Source organism: Panicum hallii, chromosome 9, assembly GCF_002211085.1.
Source record: "Panicum hallii strain FIL2 chromosome 9, PHallii_v3.1, whole genome shotgun sequence".
Classification (NCBI taxonomy): domain Eukaryota; kingdom Viridiplantae; phylum Streptophyta; class Magnoliopsida; order Poales; family Poaceae; genus Panicum; species Panicum hallii.
The window spans coordinates 71,244,209-71,262,171 of record NC_038050.1 but is presented as its reverse complement, the minus strand read 5'-3'; the positions used below and the strand labels follow the sequence as shown (position 1 = coordinate 71,262,171).

The 17,963-nt window shown below is 46.5% G+C and overlaps 5 protein-coding genes across 6 annotated transcripts; 1 reads left to right on the top strand and 4 right to left on the bottom strand.

Annotated features, from left to right (window-relative positions):
- Window positions 1–1,632: 1,632 nt before the first annotated feature.
- LOC112874417 (methyltransferase-like protein 1) lies at window positions 1,633–7,027 on the bottom strand. Its single transcript, XM_025937729.1, has 7 exons — window positions 6,675–7,027; window positions 3,922–5,843; window positions 3,746–3,829; window positions 3,095–3,199; window positions 2,874–2,982; window positions 2,147–2,298; window positions 1,633–2,033 (listed from the first exon to the last, which is right to left on the bottom strand). The coding sequence occupies exons 2-7, from the start codon at window positions 5,752–5,754 to the stop codon at window positions 1,887–1,889; spliced, it is 2,430 nt and encodes an 809-aa protein (XP_025793514.1). The 5' UTR covers window positions 5,755–5,843; window positions 6,675–7,027; the 3' UTR covers window positions 1,633–1,886.
- A 66-nt stretch (window positions 7,028–7,093) lies between these two features.
- On the top strand, window positions 7,094–9,739 carry LOC112874418 (mitochondrial inner membrane protease subunit 2-like). The gene is made up of 5 exons (XM_025937731.1): window positions 7,094–7,314; window positions 7,463–7,630; window positions 7,741–7,813; window positions 7,893–8,058; window positions 9,484–9,739. Exons 2-5 carry the CDS (start codon window positions 7,477–7,479, stop codon window positions 9,589–9,591), a joined length of 501 nt encoding a protein of 166 aa, XP_025793516.1. The 5' UTR covers window positions 7,094–7,314; window positions 7,463–7,476; the 3' UTR covers window positions 9,592–9,739.
- Window positions 9,740–10,188: 449 nt separating this feature from the next.
- On the bottom strand, window positions 10,189–11,783 carry LOC112877402 (UPF0496 protein 3-like). Of its 2 annotated transcripts, XM_025941701.1 has the most exons (2): window positions 11,036–11,783; window positions 10,189–10,909 (listed from the first exon to the last, which is right to left on the bottom strand). In XM_025941701.1, exons 1-2 carry the CDS (start codon window positions 11,447–11,449, stop codon window positions 10,313–10,315), a joined length of 1,011 nt encoding a protein of 336 aa, XP_025797486.1. In that variant the 5' UTR covers window positions 11,450–11,783; the 3' UTR covers window positions 10,189–10,312. The 2 variants fall into 2 exon arrangements, with proteins under 2 accessions (XP_025797486.1, XP_025797485.1); XM_025941700.1 differs by having other exon boundaries at window positions 10,189–11,783.
- A 991-nt stretch (window positions 11,784–12,774) lies between these two features.
- On the bottom strand, window positions 12,775–14,664 carry LOC112877661. Its single transcript, XM_025942013.1, has 3 exons — window positions 14,078–14,664; window positions 13,865–13,993; window positions 12,775–13,040 (listed from the first exon to the last, which is right to left on the bottom strand). Exons 1-3 carry the CDS (start codon window positions 14,381–14,383, stop codon window positions 12,894–12,896), a joined length of 582 nt encoding a protein of 193 aa, XP_025797798.1. The 5' UTR covers window positions 14,384–14,664; the 3' UTR covers window positions 12,775–12,893.
- A 167-nt stretch (window positions 14,665–14,831) lies between these two features.
- On the bottom strand, window positions 14,832–17,279 carry LOC112877662 (ubiquitin-conjugating enzyme E2 4-like). The gene is made up of 6 exons (XM_025942014.1): window positions 17,029–17,279; window positions 16,856–16,935; window positions 16,413–16,527; window positions 16,264–16,316; window positions 16,006–16,134; window positions 14,832–15,152 (listed from the first exon to the last, which is right to left on the bottom strand). The coding sequence occupies exons 1-6, from the start codon at window positions 17,070–17,072 to the stop codon at window positions 15,022–15,024; spliced, it is 552 nt and encodes a 183-aa protein (XP_025797799.1). The 5' UTR covers window positions 17,073–17,279; the 3' UTR covers window positions 14,832–15,021.
- Window positions 17,280–17,963: the final 684 nt, after the last annotated feature.

Sequence of the window (17,963 nt, the reverse complement as noted above, 5' to 3'; positions counted from 1 at the left end):
GCGAGCTGTTTTCGGCCAGGCAGGCATACAGTCCTTCAGGAACCCAGTTCACTGTGCGTCCATCCATCAGTCCATCACTGACCATGCACCTGACACTGAAATCTCGTGGAGCAGCAGCAGGTTCTTTCGCACCCGACGCGCTGTTGGTACGATTCCCTGACAAATTTGGGAAGCCCTGGCTCTGGAGACTGGAAGGTGCAGCGCGCCATCCATCCGTCCATCCATCCATCACCTCGCGAAATAATTCGCATGCCCGTCTGAACGGCGATGATGGGTCTCTCGCACGTTTCGCTGAGGTTTGTTTCAGGCTACAGCGTGCAGACGGGGGCCCTGCAGCGCCTTTTCCTTGAGCAGGGGGATCCAGCGTTCAGATCCTGCAGAGGGTAACCCAGCACGGCCGTCATTTTCAGTTTTTTCACCCTGCAGGCTGAGGTCAATGCCCGAGTAAATGTGCCGCCGTGGTTTTCCCTGATGGCTGGCAGCGTAGTGATGCAGACGAGGGAGCGAGAGGATAGACACGGTGAAAAACTAAAAGGCAGGAAAACGACGTGGTTGACGCTTGTAGCCGTGTGTGTTACGTGGAGCTGAAATGCTTGTATATATGCAAGTATGGACTTGAGAGTAGTGTGTTGCGGAGCAAAGAGATGGTCATGGATTGGGATCCTTGTGGCGGATGGATGGATGGCCAGATTTCTACGCTTGATCCCTCGCTGTAGCCATTAATGTAGGATTTGTCTCGGAAAGGATATCCCGGCCAAGTGGAAACGTTGCTAAGATCCTAAGCAAAGGGCTGACAGGAACAGGAGTACAGGTCACAACAGCGACATGAGAGAGGAGAGACGCTGTTGCTGTTCGCACAGGGAATGATTGACCCAGACCATACCTACGTTTATTTTCTCCTTTTTCTTTTTTTTTTAAAAATACAAACTATAATTCCAGACAAATACATTGAAGTCGATAAGCTCATCAAACGCAATGCGCCGTACTCCAAACAAGCAGCAGCAGTGGCTTCAGTTCACCTGATCACCTGGAAGACTGGGCGAATCATTTAGCATGGGACCAGGCCAAAACGGAGCTGATCGCGTGGATGGAGGCCCGCAATGGGAGCGCGCGTCGTGGCCCCCCGAATCACGCGGCGAAATCTCCATCCCCTGCAAGATTCCATCGGCAGGGACAACGCGTAAACCTTTTTTTTTCCAAAAAGTTTCGGCTACAGATCAGACGAAATATCGTGTCCCTGATGCCTGTTCTTCTAGCGAAGCTCGCCGATGCGCGCAATCATTCATTCGGCGGCGAGACGGGACGATCCGATTTGGCTTCGAAAACGAGTCGCACGGCTCGTGCGTCACCCGGTTGGAATTCACTTCGTTGCGGCCGATAAAAAGGACAAGGCAGCTAGTGCTGTCGTTGCCCATGTGCTGTAACGTAAAGCTAGTCAATTAGAGGGTAGCGCCTTGCTAAGTTGTTTAGTCTGAAAACTCTCGTCATCATCCAGGTTTGTCAAATCGGTGCCTGTCTGAGAGTGCACATGTGCATGTCTCGAGAGAAGTCCTTCCAAATATACTATAACGTATAAAAAAACCATGGATAGTTATCCATGGTTCCAACATCTTATCAATCAGGTAGGCAGGGTTCCAGAAACGATTTGCAAGACTGGTATGGTATAGACAGTTTCTGTTTCTTGCACGATTTGACAAAAAGAAAATACAAGACAATAGAAGCATCCGGATTTAGCATCAATCTTACGATTCTGAGGGCCTTGGCATGCAGCAAGAACAAATATACTGGCTGCATCCTCCCAGCAACAAGGCCAGAGCTGGACCTTCAACAAAGTTAAAGCTACAGTTTCAAAAATGCAGCCAGCATTGTAAAATTGACCGCAGCTATTAGTTCTTTGCCGGTGGTGACTTGGGCCTGAGGCTTTCGATCTCTGGAGTTGTCACAACAAGGTGAGGAGCCTCCGGTGGAGGGTTTCGACCGCCGCCTCCTTGCCATACTTTCCCATCCTTGTCCGCAAAATTCTTAATATATGCCTGTGTGAGAGAAATCATAACAGAAACGATGTAAAAAGAAGATCTGCAGAAATCGTGGCATAGAAGGGCATGCGTGTGTGTATACACATGATGTTGTATGTCAAGCTACCAACCTCTTTGTTGAAGTTGGAGTAAGATAGATTTTTCCCAAGAGTAAGCCAGCCTGGACGGATATTATGATCCTCACCAAAGAGTTCAAGTCGACGCCTTCCAAGAGCAAAATGCTCAATGATCCTATACATGTCCTCGGGCTTTTTTGTTGAACCTACAGAGAAAGCACATCAAGAGCAACCATCTAAGAATGAAAAGAATAATTCACAATCTAGCATTTGATTTTATTGCAACAAGAGAAGCAGACCTACTGTTATAGTGTTATACTTTCTACAGGTGTTGAGGATAGTCAATAATATATGATCTAGTTTCATTTTTTGAAATCACAATTATGATTACTGTAGATCAAAAGACATCAAGCATACTATGAACAACTAGGCATGTCAGAGGAAATGGTATCAACAAAGTGAACAATTTGCTTCAGATAATTTGTAAAACCCAAATTCCTAAAAAAAAAGACAAATATGTTTTTGACAACCAAGCCAAATTTAGAAAACAGTACTGCATTTTGGTGGACTAAACCGGAATATTCATACCATAGCAGCAACAAAAACAGAAAACTCCATTTTAAACAGGATGAAAAAAGAAAGGAAAATTTTGGAGAAAATAAGTCTACTGAGTTTATTCACCCAATCATTGAAAATGATAGCCCTTGGTCTAAGGCAAATAGTATATATCAAGCATATACAAAAGATAGGAATAGAGATTATAAAACCTAAGAAATAATACCATCAGTTGGTTCTTCAGCTATAATTATATCTGTGTCAATATTTGCATGGATGACATGACCATCCGTGCTACGACGCACTGTTCCTTTTATGCCCATCAAGCAATGCTCCTGCACATGGAAAGAGTAGATACTTCATAAGATAGCCAGAGACATACAGGGAGAAGAGAATATAAACATGGCAGCACAACTATACATTAGTATATCATACTAGCGACACTACCTTTGAATGCTGCAACAATGTATGAGAGTCATGCCGCAGACTTGGAGTTGCGTTTTTCTTGTTGGTTTTCACCCAGCAAACATCCTCACACCTACGGAATCCCCACTGAAAATAGAAAAGTCTTTCAGGCTCATCTTATTAGTTATTGCAGCATTTCATCAATAGCTGCAAGTTTGAAGACATATCTAGATGAAATGAAAGCAATAGACATTGTTTATATTGCTATGCCTTCCCTAAGAGGGCAAAATGCATGATTGTAGCACATCATGGCTAAAGTTTAGCAGAGCAGCCAGGTCACCCTACTGTAAACTGATTTCAAGATCCCGCCCCAAAATGGATGTCATTACACAAAGAATAATTGTGCAAGTATCTTTACTTCTATAAAAAGTACAGTTAGTGATGGTTGTGGTTGGTTCTACATAAGGATCTTCAGTGCAATGATTTGTGTATACGGTATACCTATGTATGTGTTAGATAATGCATAGAGGGCCTTCCCCTTTATACCTATGTGGTTCCTTTGTGGCTTAATTAGTTAATTTTATATGTAATCGAATAGTTAGAGCCTATAACTCTAACTACTTTTTCATGGAAATATGATGCAACACACGGTCAACCAGCTAGTTGAAGTACAAAACTAGCAGGCTATGGTACCTTCTTTAGACATTGACGACCTTGCTCAAGGCCTACACCATCACCAACCCAAAGGAACACAAACGAGGGTGTATCTGCAATAGCCTGTTGATCCAAAAATACACTTTGACATGTTATTTCTGCAGCATAAATGAACTCCAAAAAGAGAAAGGTTGAAAGAAAGAAACAGGAATAACCTCAATCTTCAAATTCATAATCTCCTCAGCATTCCAATATTCTATGTGATCTGTGATTCCTGGCGCACGATGTGCATACTCCTCCCATGGAGGATCCACAAGAATAACATCGAATTTGGTACCAAAAAATTCTGGAGAAAGAACATGTTCACGCAGGTCACACTTGTAATACATTGGCGGTGAAGCTGAGTTAGCAACAATTTCATCTTTCCTTTGTATGAGTTCTCTCAACTTTGGATAGTCCTCCGCTACGCTTGTAAGATCCAGTTCTCTAATAAAATTCTGAGGCCGCATGCCAGTGTCCACAAAGTTCTGTGAGTAATCATTTTGCTCGCCCCTTGAAGGAGCTTTTCTGTTTGGTCCACCGTTCCTATGTGGTGTCCATCCTGGTTTATCATGGAGCATGTCACGGCTTTGTGGGCCCATATGATTGAAACCCAATCCTGATACATCTGTTGGAGCACCTAATCCAGTGTCCATTTGATTCAAGTGAATATTATGACCAGAACCAGCTCCCACATTTGGTGTAAACCTATGTTCAGCAGCAACTGGAGGAGGAATGGGAAGGTTGGGAGGAACAGAAAGCATATTCACATCAACACCTCGTGCTCCAGGCCACACAAGAGGTCCTGGAAATGGCGGCATGAAGACACCAGGTAGAAGAGGAGGACCTGGGGAATGGGGAATATTTGGTCCCATATGCTGCATTGGTCCTGGTGGCAGGCCGAGAGGACCAAATGGAGGAGGCATCATTGGCATTGGAACTCCAATTCTTTGAGAATCCCTTCCATTTGGTCTCCCCCTTCCTCCTCTGGATGGTCTATCACCTTTTGGACCTTGTTGAGGAAATGAAGAAACCATGTTGGTGCTACCACTTGGTTCTAATTCAGGATTATCAGTGGATTTATCATCAGTTCCTCCTGGTACTGAATCCCGATTTGCTCCCACTTCAAACCTTCTCCCAGAAACAGAGCCCTCTCTTCCAAAATTAAGACTACTATTAGGCCGAATCTCTATGGAATCAGAATTGTCATAGCGATTCCCATAGGTTGAGGGACCTCTAACACTTTCAGACCTACCCCTAGAATCTCTCCGGTACCCACCTCGGCCATGGAAACTCCCACCATCTAGCCTTTCCTGTGCATTCCTCCATTCAGCATCATTTGCCTCCTGAGGATCTCGCAACTGACTGTTCCTCCCATAATCCTTGGACCCTTCAAGGTCTCGGGCTTTCTCATTCCAATTTCTGTCCCTCCCTCTGTCTGATTTATCATCTCTATGGGCTTCTCTTGTGTCAACCCTAAGAGAACCACCACTTTCATCCGCATAAACCTCATCTGCCCTCCTGACTGAAGCCTTTTCCTCTTGGTCCCGTTGCCCTTGCTTCTCCCTGCTGCCCTCTCTCCTCTCTGAACTCCTAGCAGAAGCATCAGGGCTAAATCTTCTTGAAGGTTCCCAATCATTATTATCCTCTCTTCCCCTCCTTCTATCATAGTCCCTATCCTTGGAATCATCAGGGCTTCTCCTTGGAACTTTGGGTGATCGTGAGTCCTTTCTCACATTATAGACATCTTCGTCAGCACTGCGGGCCAGGCCTGAGCTTCTATCTGAGTTCCTCCTTGATTCATTCCTATCATTTGAAGGTGTAGCCATTCTATCATCATCCTGATGCCCAACTTCATATTCATATCCATGTTTTCTGGATCTGTCAGAATACTTTCTGCCATCTGCATCATCCTGATTTTCATGTTCCTCCTTCCAGCTGCTCCTAGAATTAACATTGTCCTCAACCTCCTGGTTGCTGCGACCTCTACTAGACTCAGACCCATCCATGGTAGTTTCTATCGCATACAGTCAGGAAACTGTTAATTTTCCCAATAATAAAACTCAGATGAGAAAACTTGGCTAGACTGTTGAGATTCCTATACACAAACAAATCATAAGCAATATCAATATCGAGGTATACGATAGCATAAGGAAATCAGTATTCGACAGGTGAAATTGTTATGATGGAACTGCAGAACAAGGTCTTCAATTGAATGGAAGTCTCAAATCCAAATTTGCTAAACATTTAGCATTAATAATTAGCATAAGCATATAAATTCCAATAGTACAATGGAACTCCTCAACTGCAAAAACAAACTCTAAACACCTTCTATACTCCTATAACTATAAGGGAACCCTAACTATAATGAGTCAGAAGTAATGTATGAATAAAGTGTAACATAAGATAACAACCTAAAAGTGGCGTTGGGGGTAAAAACAACAAACTCGTGCACCAGAATAGAAGACAATTGAGGGGCAATGAAGATGAAGAAACACAACAATGAGTAATAATTGACACCATAACCTCACATATCCTGGAACTAAATTCCACAATCCTTCCAATACCCATAGCAAAAAACCTATAGCCTCAAATATCCCGTACTAAAGCACAGGACAGAGGTCACACACTCAAATCCGTTGTGACATTTCACAGCATTCTCTAGCCTGCCACCCACCGCTACAGAACAATCATCTGTTCCGCATTAACCCACTAGCAACACATTCTACCAAAACACAAAACCCTAATAAAAATCCAGGGCCATAACCTAAGCTGTGAGTAAAAGCGTGACGGACCAGTGAGGAACCAAAAACTACGTAATCCGAAACGCAAAAACCCTACTCCAGATGCCCGTGCGAATCCAGATTCCGTCGAGCAGATTAAACTAAGAGCACAGACGCAGGGTGCGGTCTATAGAAGAGGCGCTTACCGGGACGGGATGGGGTGGGATAGGGGATCCGCGGAAGGATGTCGGGAGAGGACACGGGGGCGGAGGAGAGGTCCCCCGGGGGGCAGGACGGCGCGGCGCGCTCCTCGCCGAGGAAGCACCCGGGACGGCAGCGACGGCAGCCGCGGGAGGAGGGGGGGGGGGCGGTCTTCACCGGAGAGAGGTCGGAGGAGGGCCGGGGCGCGGCACGGCAGGGGCGGGGCGGGGCGGTGGCGCTTTGGCTCCCGGGGACTGGTCGCCGCCACCGACGGTGGCAGGGGCGCTGTCTCTGGGCCGGGCGGGCTGCGGGTCGGAGCCGACCTAATGGTGAACACTTGGGTTGCTTGAACTAGACCCTACCTGCTCGGCTCGCCCCGGCTCCGTCCGTTGATGAACGTGCTTTTAATTACACCGTTGATGCGCGATCGGACGCATCCTCTATCTCTTTTACCGACTAGGGCGCGCACCGTCCTCCGACCGAACAGGCGCGCCCAACCCAAACCCGGCCCCTGCGCGCGCGCCGCCGCCGCCGCCGCCGACAACATCTCATCGTTCTTCTTGGGCGCCTCTTCGGAGCTTAGTCTGCTCGTAACCCCGCTTGATCTGTGGGAACCCATCCGTACGACTGTACCACCATTTCTGGGTAAGTCTTGATTGACTCCACATCCCTCGAAGTTGAATCCGTCGGAGGAATTTCTGCTTCCACGTAGTTCTTGTATGCACCGTTCGTTGTCTTTGCTGCCCAGTTGATTGTATTATCACTTACTGTTACTATCCTTATGACTGGATAGTTGGACACTTGGATATGGGAACCTACAGCCATCTCTGGTCAATTGCCAAGAAGAATGTAATGGCAGTTTTACTTGGCATCACCATTTCTGATCGTTATGTGACTTTCGTCTCGGTGATCGGTGAATCGATGCACCCTACGTTCACAGCGGCCAGCAGTGTCTTACAGGGTATTGTGATTTCAATTTGTACATATCAAGCTGGCATGGACAGTTGGGTCGTTCTTCCCTATTCAAGTAGTTCGTCTTCCCGTTTGTGCTGACCAGGGTGTTGGAACCAGGTGATTTCATTTTAGCAGAAAGAAGATGCCTTGAGAAGTACAAGTTCTCACACGGTGATATCATTTTGTTCAAGTAAGGATGAGGGCAATTCCGCAAAAAGATTGATGCTGCTAACTTAGTCAAGCCTGACCGTTCCTTGTGTGGTCTGCAGGTGCCCTAGCAATCATAAGGAGTTGTTTGTGAAGAGATTGATCGCGCTTCCTGGTGAGTGGGTACAGCTCCCTGGGTCCCCTAAGGTTACTAAGATCCCAGAAGGGCATTGCTGGGTTGAAGGTGATAACGCTGCTCGTAGTTGGGATTCTAGAGCATTCGGACCAGTAAGTTGCTTCTTCTCCAACTGATCTGTACCCTTGTCTATGTTAATAATCAGTGGCGGAGCTAGAACACAAATCAAGAGGGGGCCATTAGTACGAATATGTTGGTTAATGTGCCCATTTTTTAATTTCTAAGAATCAATTAGTAGCTAGTTAATGGATTTTGCAATTGGCTAGTGGGGCCTATATGTAGTTCCGCCAGTGTTAACAATGTAAAAGTTGGTTGAATGAAAATTATTAACACATCCAGTGCTCTTGTTTAGTATCAAATATTGATGGGTTAGGGTACTTTTTGTTTCATGGTTGGATTTTTTTCCATATTTCAATCTTGGGGACAGTATTGTTGATACGTGTGGATCTGAAAACTAGGGAGGTCGTAGCAAGTCGCCCAGCACTGGTACTTGTACAAAGAATCAGGGCTTAACTTGTTATAGAATTTGAAACTTGTAGGAGTTCTTCTTCAGTGATCAAGTTCTGAGATACTTCCCCACCATTTTAAATGGAGACTGGGTGCCTAGAGTATGCGTATGAATTGTCTGGGCAGGAAATGCGATTAACCATTAGGTGATAGAGGGCAGCAGATAACCAAACATTACTAGAATATCCATAATCACATTAATGCTTGTCCCTGCTGGTATCTCTTTGAATAATGCTATATGGTATTATATGTTACAACATTCAATATACATGGTTAATAGCAAACTATAAAACTAAGATTATTGCAAAATGGTAAATTATCTCTTATTCCTGGTTGTATTTTTTTTCCCTGAAAATCGAACTCCTATGGAACAAACACTGAGGACTATGGACCAATCTGCACAAAGCTAGATACAAAAAAAAAACAGAAACCGAAAAAATGAAAACAAAACAAAAAAGAAAAGAAAAGGGTGACAGTCAAGACAACCTATATCAGAAGTTCACAAAAGGCAAGCACATTAATGCACCTGAGGTCAGAGTCACACACTTTATACTTGGTGAGGACAGTAAAGGCTTAACAACTTTCAGAACTGTCTTTCTGTTTATATAGCTCTATTGCAATCTTACATGAGCATAAAACGGGCAACAACTTGGTTTAATCTGCGATCTGAAAGAATTGTTGTATTGATTGCCAAGTATGGAATTTTTGTGTCATAAAGCTGCTACTAACGAGCTCTGCAGCGTGCTTGTTTAGATAGACACATGGTTTGCTTCATTTGTAGTTGGACCACCTATCTGAAATGGCATAAAAGAACTAATCAAATAGGTATAGGGTTGGCAAGAAAGATTAAATTGGGCACAGTTTGTTGGCTATTTTGATGAGCAACAAAAGTGAATGACCTATCTATAGTTCAGGACTAGTTATAAAAATGATTATGAGAAACCAATATAATTTGTTATTATAAATTATACTGCATCGGTACTTATGTTGTTGTTTCTGCTGTTTTTCAGATTCCCTTAGGTCTAGTTGAGGGGAGGGTGACCCACATCATTTGGCCGCCCTCAAAGATTAGCCAAGTGGAGAGAAAGATTCCTGAAGGGAGAATTTTTCCTGTTTGATTTGACTCTCTACTATATTGGGTGAAAATTCATTTATAACATAAACCTGCTTGATTACCATTTATTATGTGATATAAGAAGTGTAGATTGAAATGCAAAGCTTACAAGTTTTGGCAAAAGTTTTGTCTACATTTCCTTCTGTTCACCATTCTGTTGTTATGTACTTGTGTAAGCGGCTTGTTTTTTTAGTCGATCAAGTGGAAATATGGGGCATTTGCGTCGTGTCATATGTTCTGTAGAGGCATAAACACATAGTAGTGAATGAACAAAGTTCCTGTGATTGCACCGCGGAGTTTGTATTCTGAGCTCTTGAAAATTTCTTAGAGTGGCTATTGTTTCAGTTTCACAATACTGGAATTCAGCATATGCAGGTAGTAAAACCCTAAATCAGGCTTTTGTATTCAGCATATGCAGGGTACTGAATGGATAAGACCCTAGTGGTTGCACTTTAATAATGTATTCGTAACTACAGAAAAATTGTTTGAGTGGCTATTGTTTCAGCTTCACTATACTGAAATCGTTGTATATGCTGGGTATTTAAGCCCTCGATCAGGCTATTATTTCAAACGCTCAATATAATGTTTATTGGTAGGAAAATTCAAACAAAAGCACAAAGGCCTGTGTTGAGAAATCTTTTAGCCTATCTTTTTTTCCTCTTTTTTCTGTACAGAAAAATAGAAGCTAGTATGTGCAGGCTAAAGTATGTTCTACAAGCACAATTTTATTCTTTCTCGTGGCAACCGGAACCTTGCTCCGCAGCAGCTATGAACTTCATCACCATGCTCCTGGCCTTGTTGATGGTCATGAAGCACAGGAAGAGGTGCTCCTCCAGCTCGTCCAGCTGCTGCGCAAAGTTCTCCTCGTTCTTGCAGAGCTGCTTCAACACCTCCTGCACCAACCTTCCCTTCTCGCCGGCCGCCGCGCGGTTGTCCACGCACAGCTGCAGCAGCGCGAGCATGTGCTCCCCCTCGTCGCGCACCCGCGCCACGAGCCGGCTTATGGTATCCATGTCCCTGTTGAGTATGTACGTGCCCTTGGCCGCGGCCTCCAGCTGCACCAGAGCTCGCCGCTCCGTCCGGCCGGAGAAGAGGCCCAGCCACGCCGACGGCATCATCGGGAAGGCCGCGAACGCGGCCAGGACGTGCACGCCGATGCACGCGCCGACGACGGCCACGACGACCGCGGCTGAGACGAACGAGACCGAGAGGACTCGCCTGAGGCGGGCGAGGGTCTTGATCCGGAGGCGCGTCTTCTTCCTGCTCGAGTCGAGGCTCCTGAGGAGTTCGGCGGAGCTGAGCTGCGCCTGGCGGAGCTTGCCCTGCGACACGGCGAGCGCGGTGAAAGGCTGGCCGAGGGCGGCGGAGACGTCGGCGAGGTTGGACACCCCGACGTCGCGGGCGAGCTTGCGGAGCGTGTTCTTGAGCGGGCGGTAGCGGAGACGGACCTGCTCGATGTCCCTGAGCAGGTGGCTGCACAGGAAGGAGGCGTTGGCCGTCTCGTTGTAGTAGGTGGCGAGGAGGTCGTGCGCGCCGGGTTGGAGGCGGCCCTTGCCGGCGGAGGCGAGGGCCGTGCGGACGGCGCGCTGGTCCGGCTCGAGGAGGTGCTCGGCGAAGAGGCGGTAGGAGGGGAGGCGCTTGGACGCCGTGCCGCCGGTGCCGCCGCCGGGGCGCGGCACCAGCCCGGCGCCGTGCGCGAGGGTGATGTCCAGGACGCGCGCCCAGAAGTCGTTGTAGGACTCGGTCCGGAACGCGCTGGTGTACTCCTCCCGGAAGTCGAAGCTCGACGACGGCGTCATCAATGGCGGCTTGGGGTCGTGGGCTGCTACGCCCCCACCGAAGCACCGGAACGCGACGCCCATCTGGTAGATCGGCGCAAGCTGCCGCGGCGGCCGGCGAGACGAATCCGATCGATCCGATCAGTCAGTACCTCGGCCTTCTGAAAGGTTGCGGGCAGGCGCGACGGGCGTCTAGTTTCTTCTAGCTCGGTCGACCTTTTGCTGGAGCCGCGGAGGGAGCAGCTGCTATCGTGTTTCTTCCGGTCGAAGTGACGGGATGAGCCAGGGGGGCGCGGCGGAACTTTTATATAAGGTCCGGCCGGCCGGCCGGCCGGCTCCACCGAAGATATCTTGGAAGTCGTGCGTGGGCGCGAAGACAAGTCTCCTTCATTTTCTACCTCCAGCTTGGCACCGCGAGCTAGCCCGACCTCCCTCTCCCTCTGATTAGGCGGAAGCTTGGAAGGAAGCACAAGAGGTTGGCGAGCACTCAACGGGAGGGGGAAAAACAGCCGCCACGCCGCGCCCCGGCCGTCTACGCGAGACCAGACGACACGCGCACGTACTAGAACGCCACGCGCGGGCCGTTGGATCGGCCGCCGACGGATCACCGCGGCAGGTGGGCGCCCGTTTCGCTTGCCTGCGTGCGTGCGCGTGGCGAGCCATGGGCGCGACCGCGACGTGCGTGGGGGTGGTGCTGGGAGCGCTGGCTAGATGGGCCGGGAAATCCGGGCGCGGGTTGCGTTGCGTCTGCCCTGCCTGAGCGTTTCGCCAGCCGCGAACGCCACCGGCGCCGCGGCATGCCCGTTGCGTCCGGCGCAGCGCAGGGGCGTGTGGCCCACAATGCAGGCCGATTAGATACGTGCCACTAATCGGGCGCCCGTATCTTTCTGATCCCCGGATTAACTCTGCCGAGGATCTAGCTAGCTTGCCATCCAAAGCCCTTGTGATGATGCCGGTTGTTCAGGCAAACAGGTTGCAGGTATCTGAAGCCACCTCGTGGCCGGCTCAGCCCAGGGCGGCCGGGGTAGAGACACCGCGTCGGACAGACAGAGAGGTGAATCGGTGATGGTGCCATGGCGGCCGTCGCTGTTGGCCAGCGGTCTCTACGCGACCAGTAGGCTTCGGTGACGGGCAAAGACGACGTCGCTGTTGGTCGCTGATCACGCCAGTACGCTCTTAACTTTCTAGTACACAGGAGTTCTGGCTTCAAACGGCAAGGCTGCACCTGCACCAGGCAGCAGCAAATGAACCGACAAGCTGCAACGGCCAACATCGGGCAGCGGCTGGCGACACTAAACACTCTGATCAGTGATGAACAACGGGCGACACGTGCATTATAGTTGCGTTTAGAACGTGGGGAAGACACACGGTGCTTACCGTACTCCAGATTCCAAAAGGTACACATGGCATTTGCAAAGAGGGATACTTGTAATCTTGTCAAATTGTAATAAAAAGGTAACAGTGTAAAACTGCTATACTAGACAATGAACGAACGAACAGCACATGCAGAACAGATTGGTGAATGGATCTAAAGTTCCTCTTGTGATTTATGATTCTTCTCTTTCTGAAGCTTTTCAAGAACTTGGTCCAGGGGCGGGTCTCCAGGTCTGCGGAAAACTTTATCACCAATCTTAAACTCGTACGCCTCGGCCTGGCTCAAGATAAACTCCTTCAGCTGAAACAAAAAAGAAACAATTTCTTTTTGAAAAATCAGCAATTGGAAAGGAAAGATAAAGCTTAACTGTAAATTGGACCGGGAAACATGCATGTTTCTCGGTTGTAGGAGCCCTCAATTTCTTCACATGCTGTGCTCTGAGCCTCTGAAAATGGTAGAATGCTAGACAAGTGTCCTCAGCTCAGGGAAACCGCCCTGACAATCACAATTCCCTCTACCTGAACCAATCATGTGTGCTCCCCATTCTCACACAGCAATGACAGCGTACACTATCTACCACTGACCTATAAACTCAAATGAATGCATGCTAAAATAAAGTATAGTTTGGATGTAATTACAGTAGAGTCATTCAACCATGAGATAACTAGACATGAGTAGACCTCTTGCGAACTTTCATTTCCGTATAAAATTTTTAGGCCATGGACTATGCATATATTAGCATGAAGAACTTATCCAGCTCATAATCTGTGGTAGGTAGCGTGATCAAGCATTTTTAACTTTTGGATGAACTGTCCAAATGCTGTACGACTCAGAGTCCGATAAATAGCTAACACAGTTTCAGGTAAAGCTAATTGCAGTGCACTTCGAGTTGACATCACCATGCCTCTACAGGAGTCTCAAGGCCTCAACGTGAATGAGAGTGTTGAAATAAGTTTCTCGCTTTTCTCTCAACATCTAATCTGATCGACTAATCCGTCAGGTGAAATGGTCAAATCAAGAGAACCATTATTCTGGACCCAAAAAAAAAAACAGTATTCTGCCCCTATTTTACTGTCATTGTACAGAGCAAGAGAATGACCAATCCAAAGGAAGGACGCACCAACCTCGAGAATGTCTCGCCCTCTCTCCATGGTGAACATGAGCGTACCGAAATCAACTGCTACGAATTTGGCCTCCACTGATCCGGTTCGCAGCACATTGCTCCACCTCGTCGCGATTCCCACCACATCCTCCTGAAAAAACAACACAGAATTTTAATGCCATGGTCAAACGAGGCAACGAGCAAGCGGCCGTGGCGGCGATCGAGGGATCCGCACCCGAGAGCGAGGGGTGCCGGGGCGGAGCTTGACGAAGCCGAACGAGGGCCCGGTTTGGCCGCGGAGGAGCTCGGCCTGGAGGGCGGGCGGATCCATCCGCGACAGGTCCGGCGGCGGGCTGTCGCCGCGGCCCGGGCCCCGCGAGTGGCTCGCGCCCCAGCTGCGCCATTCGTCGTCCTCCTCGTCGTCCACCACGTCGCGCAGGTCGTCCGGGATGGGCACCCGCTTCGCCCCCAGCGCCACCTCCGCGGCCGCGCACAGGAGGAAGGCGGCGGCGAGTGCGCCTGGCCACGCCACTCTCGCCATGTGAGGACCGAGGACTGACGAGACGGTTTGGTTTGGGCGGCCAACGGCTCAAGCGTGGCAAACCAAAACCACCATCGCAGACGACGTGAACAGCTTGATCAAGTCAAATGTGCTGCGTGCTCCATGTGGCTTGATTCCATCTCCGAGTTGCATGGAACTCTGGAAGCCATGAGGATTTTTTTGCTTATATAAAATCTTTAGTCCTGGTCTCATTGCTAATCCATAAGATAATTAAATTCTTCGAATTTGCATCCATACCACCAGAGCTAGCCAATGATTTATGATTGCATCGTCAGTTAATGTCTGAAAGACCGTGAAATAGCTATGCAACGACTGAGAATGTGTACGCCAACATCATCTGAATTATTGGGGAATTTGCTTGTGAACAATTACGCACAATTATCGGCCAATCCTAATTCAGAATTCAGAAATCTACAAATCATGATACTTGGGGCAAAGCAGTGCTGCTGGACATCGAATCGGTCAATTTCAGGGTGGAAATAACATTAAGGAACATGACACTGCAGTTTATTTACACGACATTCAGGCTGCACGGGAAGGGTTCAGAGACTGTTTCATTGCAGTTGCTGCAATAAACATCGTGTGCTGATTAGCCAGAGGAACAGGTTCCAACTTGTCTACGGATCTGGTTTCCCCAGTATCTCCTCGTCACCGGAGTCATCTTCTTCCTCACTCAGCTCTTCGTCACTGGACTTGTCCTCTGGGACTACCCCAGCATCCTCTGGTTTGGCGTATTTTTCGCAGTACTCTGCAGGAACAATGTCCAAGCGAAACTCAGCTCTCAAGTACTGAGGAATTTAGTACGGTTCAACTAGCAGAGGAACAGCTCCATAGCATCATGGTAAATTAATAATTCAGTGAGGGACGTGTTGGCGGGTAAATTAAAGTCTTAGCAGCAAAACACATGGTACGTGTTGGTGGGTAAATGGAACAATCCCTAACACAGAATTGCTTTTGAAGATGTATTCACATAGTACAAGTTTTTCAGGATTTTTTGAGGATATGGAGGATATCCACATTGCAACCAATAAACCTACCTGTTAGCATTGCTCTCATGACCTCATCAACAAGACAGAGCCCATTCTGTGCCATCCCCCATCCTGACACGGGATTTTCTCATATTGGCAACTAAACGATTTTATTGGCTTACAGATCCAAAACCCACTCAAACAACATGCCGAGCTTAAAACCTAAGCAATTTCCCTAATACTGCTCTAGTCAAGAATATGTATTATAACCTAACTGGTGAATTTACTTATCTGTGGTGGACTAATTGACCACCTATAATAAATCAATATTCTTCGAAGGCTTTTGGTAAGAAACTTAAAACCTGTGTGGAAGTATTCTCGAACATGTATTTATTGATTATGATGAGTTGTTCACTAAACTAATGTATTGTGCAAGATCAAATTCATTAGTCAGAATTACAAGACTGCCATGTTTTGAAGGAGATGGATTGACGCATTCTACTGTTGCAAACTGCAAAGGAAATCCAGTACGCCCGCATCTCAACTGTCAGTGACATTGTTAAATATCTAATGTAACCTACAAGAAGGTTGCAATAAAGGTACCAATAAACAGACAATACTTAATCTGGTTACCTTTCACTTTTTGTTCATAAGCAGGCCGATCACGCATCATCAATGCAGCAGCATCTCCATTCAATGGATCAGAAGGATTCGGATATAGTAGAAGTTGTGGGAGGAAGACCTCAAATACATTAACAAGATCTGCAAAATATCACTGATAGATTTAAAGTACAAAGCACCTGGAGCTCCAGTTGTAAAGATAATGCAACAGGGAAAAAAAAACTAACTGGATGTCTACACAGGTAATGAAAAGGAAAGATCAATTATTACCAAACATTGGGCTCCATGTTTGGTTGATGACATCCAAACAGACTGAACCAGACCTACAGTTTGCATCCATCCAGAAGTGGTTAGAAACTAAATTGTTATCATGGTTTGAATAGACAAAGTAACAACTCATTGAGTTCAGAGGTACTCACATTTCATCAACATTTGGGTGATATATCTTATTGATGAAACCAATTGACGGGGATTTGTATGGATATGCATCTGGCAGTTCTACTCTAACCTTCCACACGCCTCCTTGATAAATGCCTATTAAATTCAGCAAAGCATCCTTCAGAAAGAGGCAGCTGGTCATCATAAATCAGTACTAACAAGACTGAAGCTTCAAGTACATCATTCAGATACTGATGACAACACAGAAAGCAAAAGCAGCTCAGCAACAGGTTAAATTGGAGATCTGATTATATCTGTTCTCAAGCTACATCAATGGAAGCTAAAGGCCACAATGATCAACAAAAACTCTGAACTTCCTGAAAACTCGTTCTTCAGTCAGTCTATCTAGATCAGAACTCAGAAGCTACAGAATCATCGGCGCAAGAAACGGAATCAAATCGGCCTCCTGCGTCAAAATCCGTACTTTCGTTAGGCCCACGGAATTCAACAAAGAACTCCTGCATCCCATCGTTCACCATCTCCACCTTGTAGTCGCTCATCATCCTGCAGGCATCAACAGGCAACAGAAACACAGATCAAGGAAATCCCCATCGAAATCCCAAAGGGAAATCACTGAAACGCCCCCAGGGTCCTCACAGCTTCATGAGGTCCATCTCCCGGCGCTTGCTTGGGGAAGACATCTTGCGCGAAAACAAGAATTCGCTGCTCCGTTCCTCCCTTCCGCTTCTGGAGATGCGCCCTTGGAGATAAGCCGAGGAAAAGAAGAGATTAAGCAGCCGGTGTTGCTGTCTCCTCCCTCTCTCTCTCTCCCTCCCTCTCTCTCTCTTCTCTCTGTATTATTGATTTTATTTTTATTGCGACCGGCACCGCCGGACAGGGGAGAGGGGGACAGAGGAAAGGAACAACTAACCGGGAAGGAAGGATCCCGATCAGGAAAAGAATCTGGTTATACTTAAACAATTTATTATCTCAGTACACTCACTCCGTTTCAAAATATAGATCGTATTGATAAATCTAGATATATAAATTTTTTTATGCACCTATATGTCTAGATTTGCCAAAAAAGATATACAATTTGAAACGAAAAGAGTAACGTAGAGTTAAAAGAACACATCATGCTCACGAGAAAGTTTAAAAATTACCATTTTAATAAATAAATAAATAATATATATTTTATGATGATTTAACTGTACGGACTAATCTAAAAAGTTTATACTGAATACGACTAATAAATATATAAATTTAAAATAAAATAAAAATTATCTAAAAAAGTTATCTATAACGTCGATTTACGTATAGCAGACTACAACATTATCAAGTCCTAATTGTCTAATCGGACCCTTTCTCTTCCTCATTTTAGGAAAAGGAATATCTTTCTCTTCCTCATTTTAGGAAAAGAAATATCTTACCTTTCATATTCATTTAAATTAGTATGCTTCTTTATACCAAATTAAATCTAGAGTTGACCTAGAGATATCGCTAATTTGAAAGCTAGGAACAATATTTTCCCTATTAGTAGTCAAGTCGCCAGCTCATAAGGTGTCGCAACATAAGAAGAAGATAGAAGAATA

Excerpts from the sequence above, each read along its gene's own strand:
- LOC112877402 (XM_025941700.1), bottom strand. The coding sequence starts at position 11,449 with ATGGGCGTCGCGTTCCGGTGCTTCGGTGGGGGCGTAGCAGCCCACGAC.
- LOC112877661 (XM_025942013.1), bottom strand. The coding sequence starts at position 14,383 with ATGGCGAGAGTGGCGTGGCCAGGCGCACTCGCCGCCGCCTTCCTCCTG. Across the intron at positions 13,994-14,077 it reads CCGGCACCCCTCGCTCTCGG|GAGGATGTGGTGGGAATCGC; the intron begins GTGCGGATCCCT and ends TTGTTTTTTCAG. Across the intron at positions 13,041-13,864 it reads GAGGGCGAGACATTCTCGAG|CTGAAGGAGTTTATCTTGAG; the intron begins GTTGGTGCGTCC and ends TTTTTGTTTCAG.
- LOC112874417 (XM_025937729.1), bottom strand. The coding sequence starts at position 5,754 with ATGGATGGGTCTGAGTCTAGTAGAGGTCGCAGCAACCAGGAGGTTGAG. Across the intron at positions 3,830-3,921 it reads TTATGAATTTGAAGATTGAG|GCTATTGCAGATACACCCTC; the intron begins GTTATTCCTGTT and ends TTGGATCAACAG. Across the intron at positions 2,299-2,873 it reads AGCTGAAGAACCAACTGATG|GTTCAACAAAAAAGCCCGAG; the intron begins GTATTATTTCTT and ends CTTTCTCTGTAG.
- LOC112874418 (XM_025937731.1), top strand. The coding sequence starts at position 7,477 with ATGGGAACCTACAGCCATCTCTGGTCAATTGCCAAGAAGAATGTAATG. Across the intron at positions 7,814-7,892 it reads GGTGATATCATTTTGTTCAA|GTGCCCTAGCAATCATAAGG; the intron begins GTAAGGATGAGG and ends TGTGGTCTGCAG. Across the intron at positions 8,059-9,483 it reads ATTCTAGAGCATTCGGACCA|ATTCCCTTAGGTCTAGTTGA; the intron begins GTAAGTTGCTTC and ends GCTGTTTTTCAG.
- LOC112877662 (XM_025942014.1), bottom strand. The coding sequence starts at position 17,072 with ATGTCTTCCCCAAGCAAGCGCCGGGAGATGGACCTCATGAAGCT. Across the intron at positions 16,936-17,028 it reads GAGATGGACCTCATGAAGCT|GATGATGAGCGACTACAAGG; the intron begins GTGAGGACCCTG and ends TGATGCCTGCAG. Across the intron at positions 15,153-16,005 it reads TTATGAACAAAAAGTGAAAG|AGTACTGCGAAAAATACGCC; the intron begins GTAACCAGATTA and ends TTGTTCCTGCAG.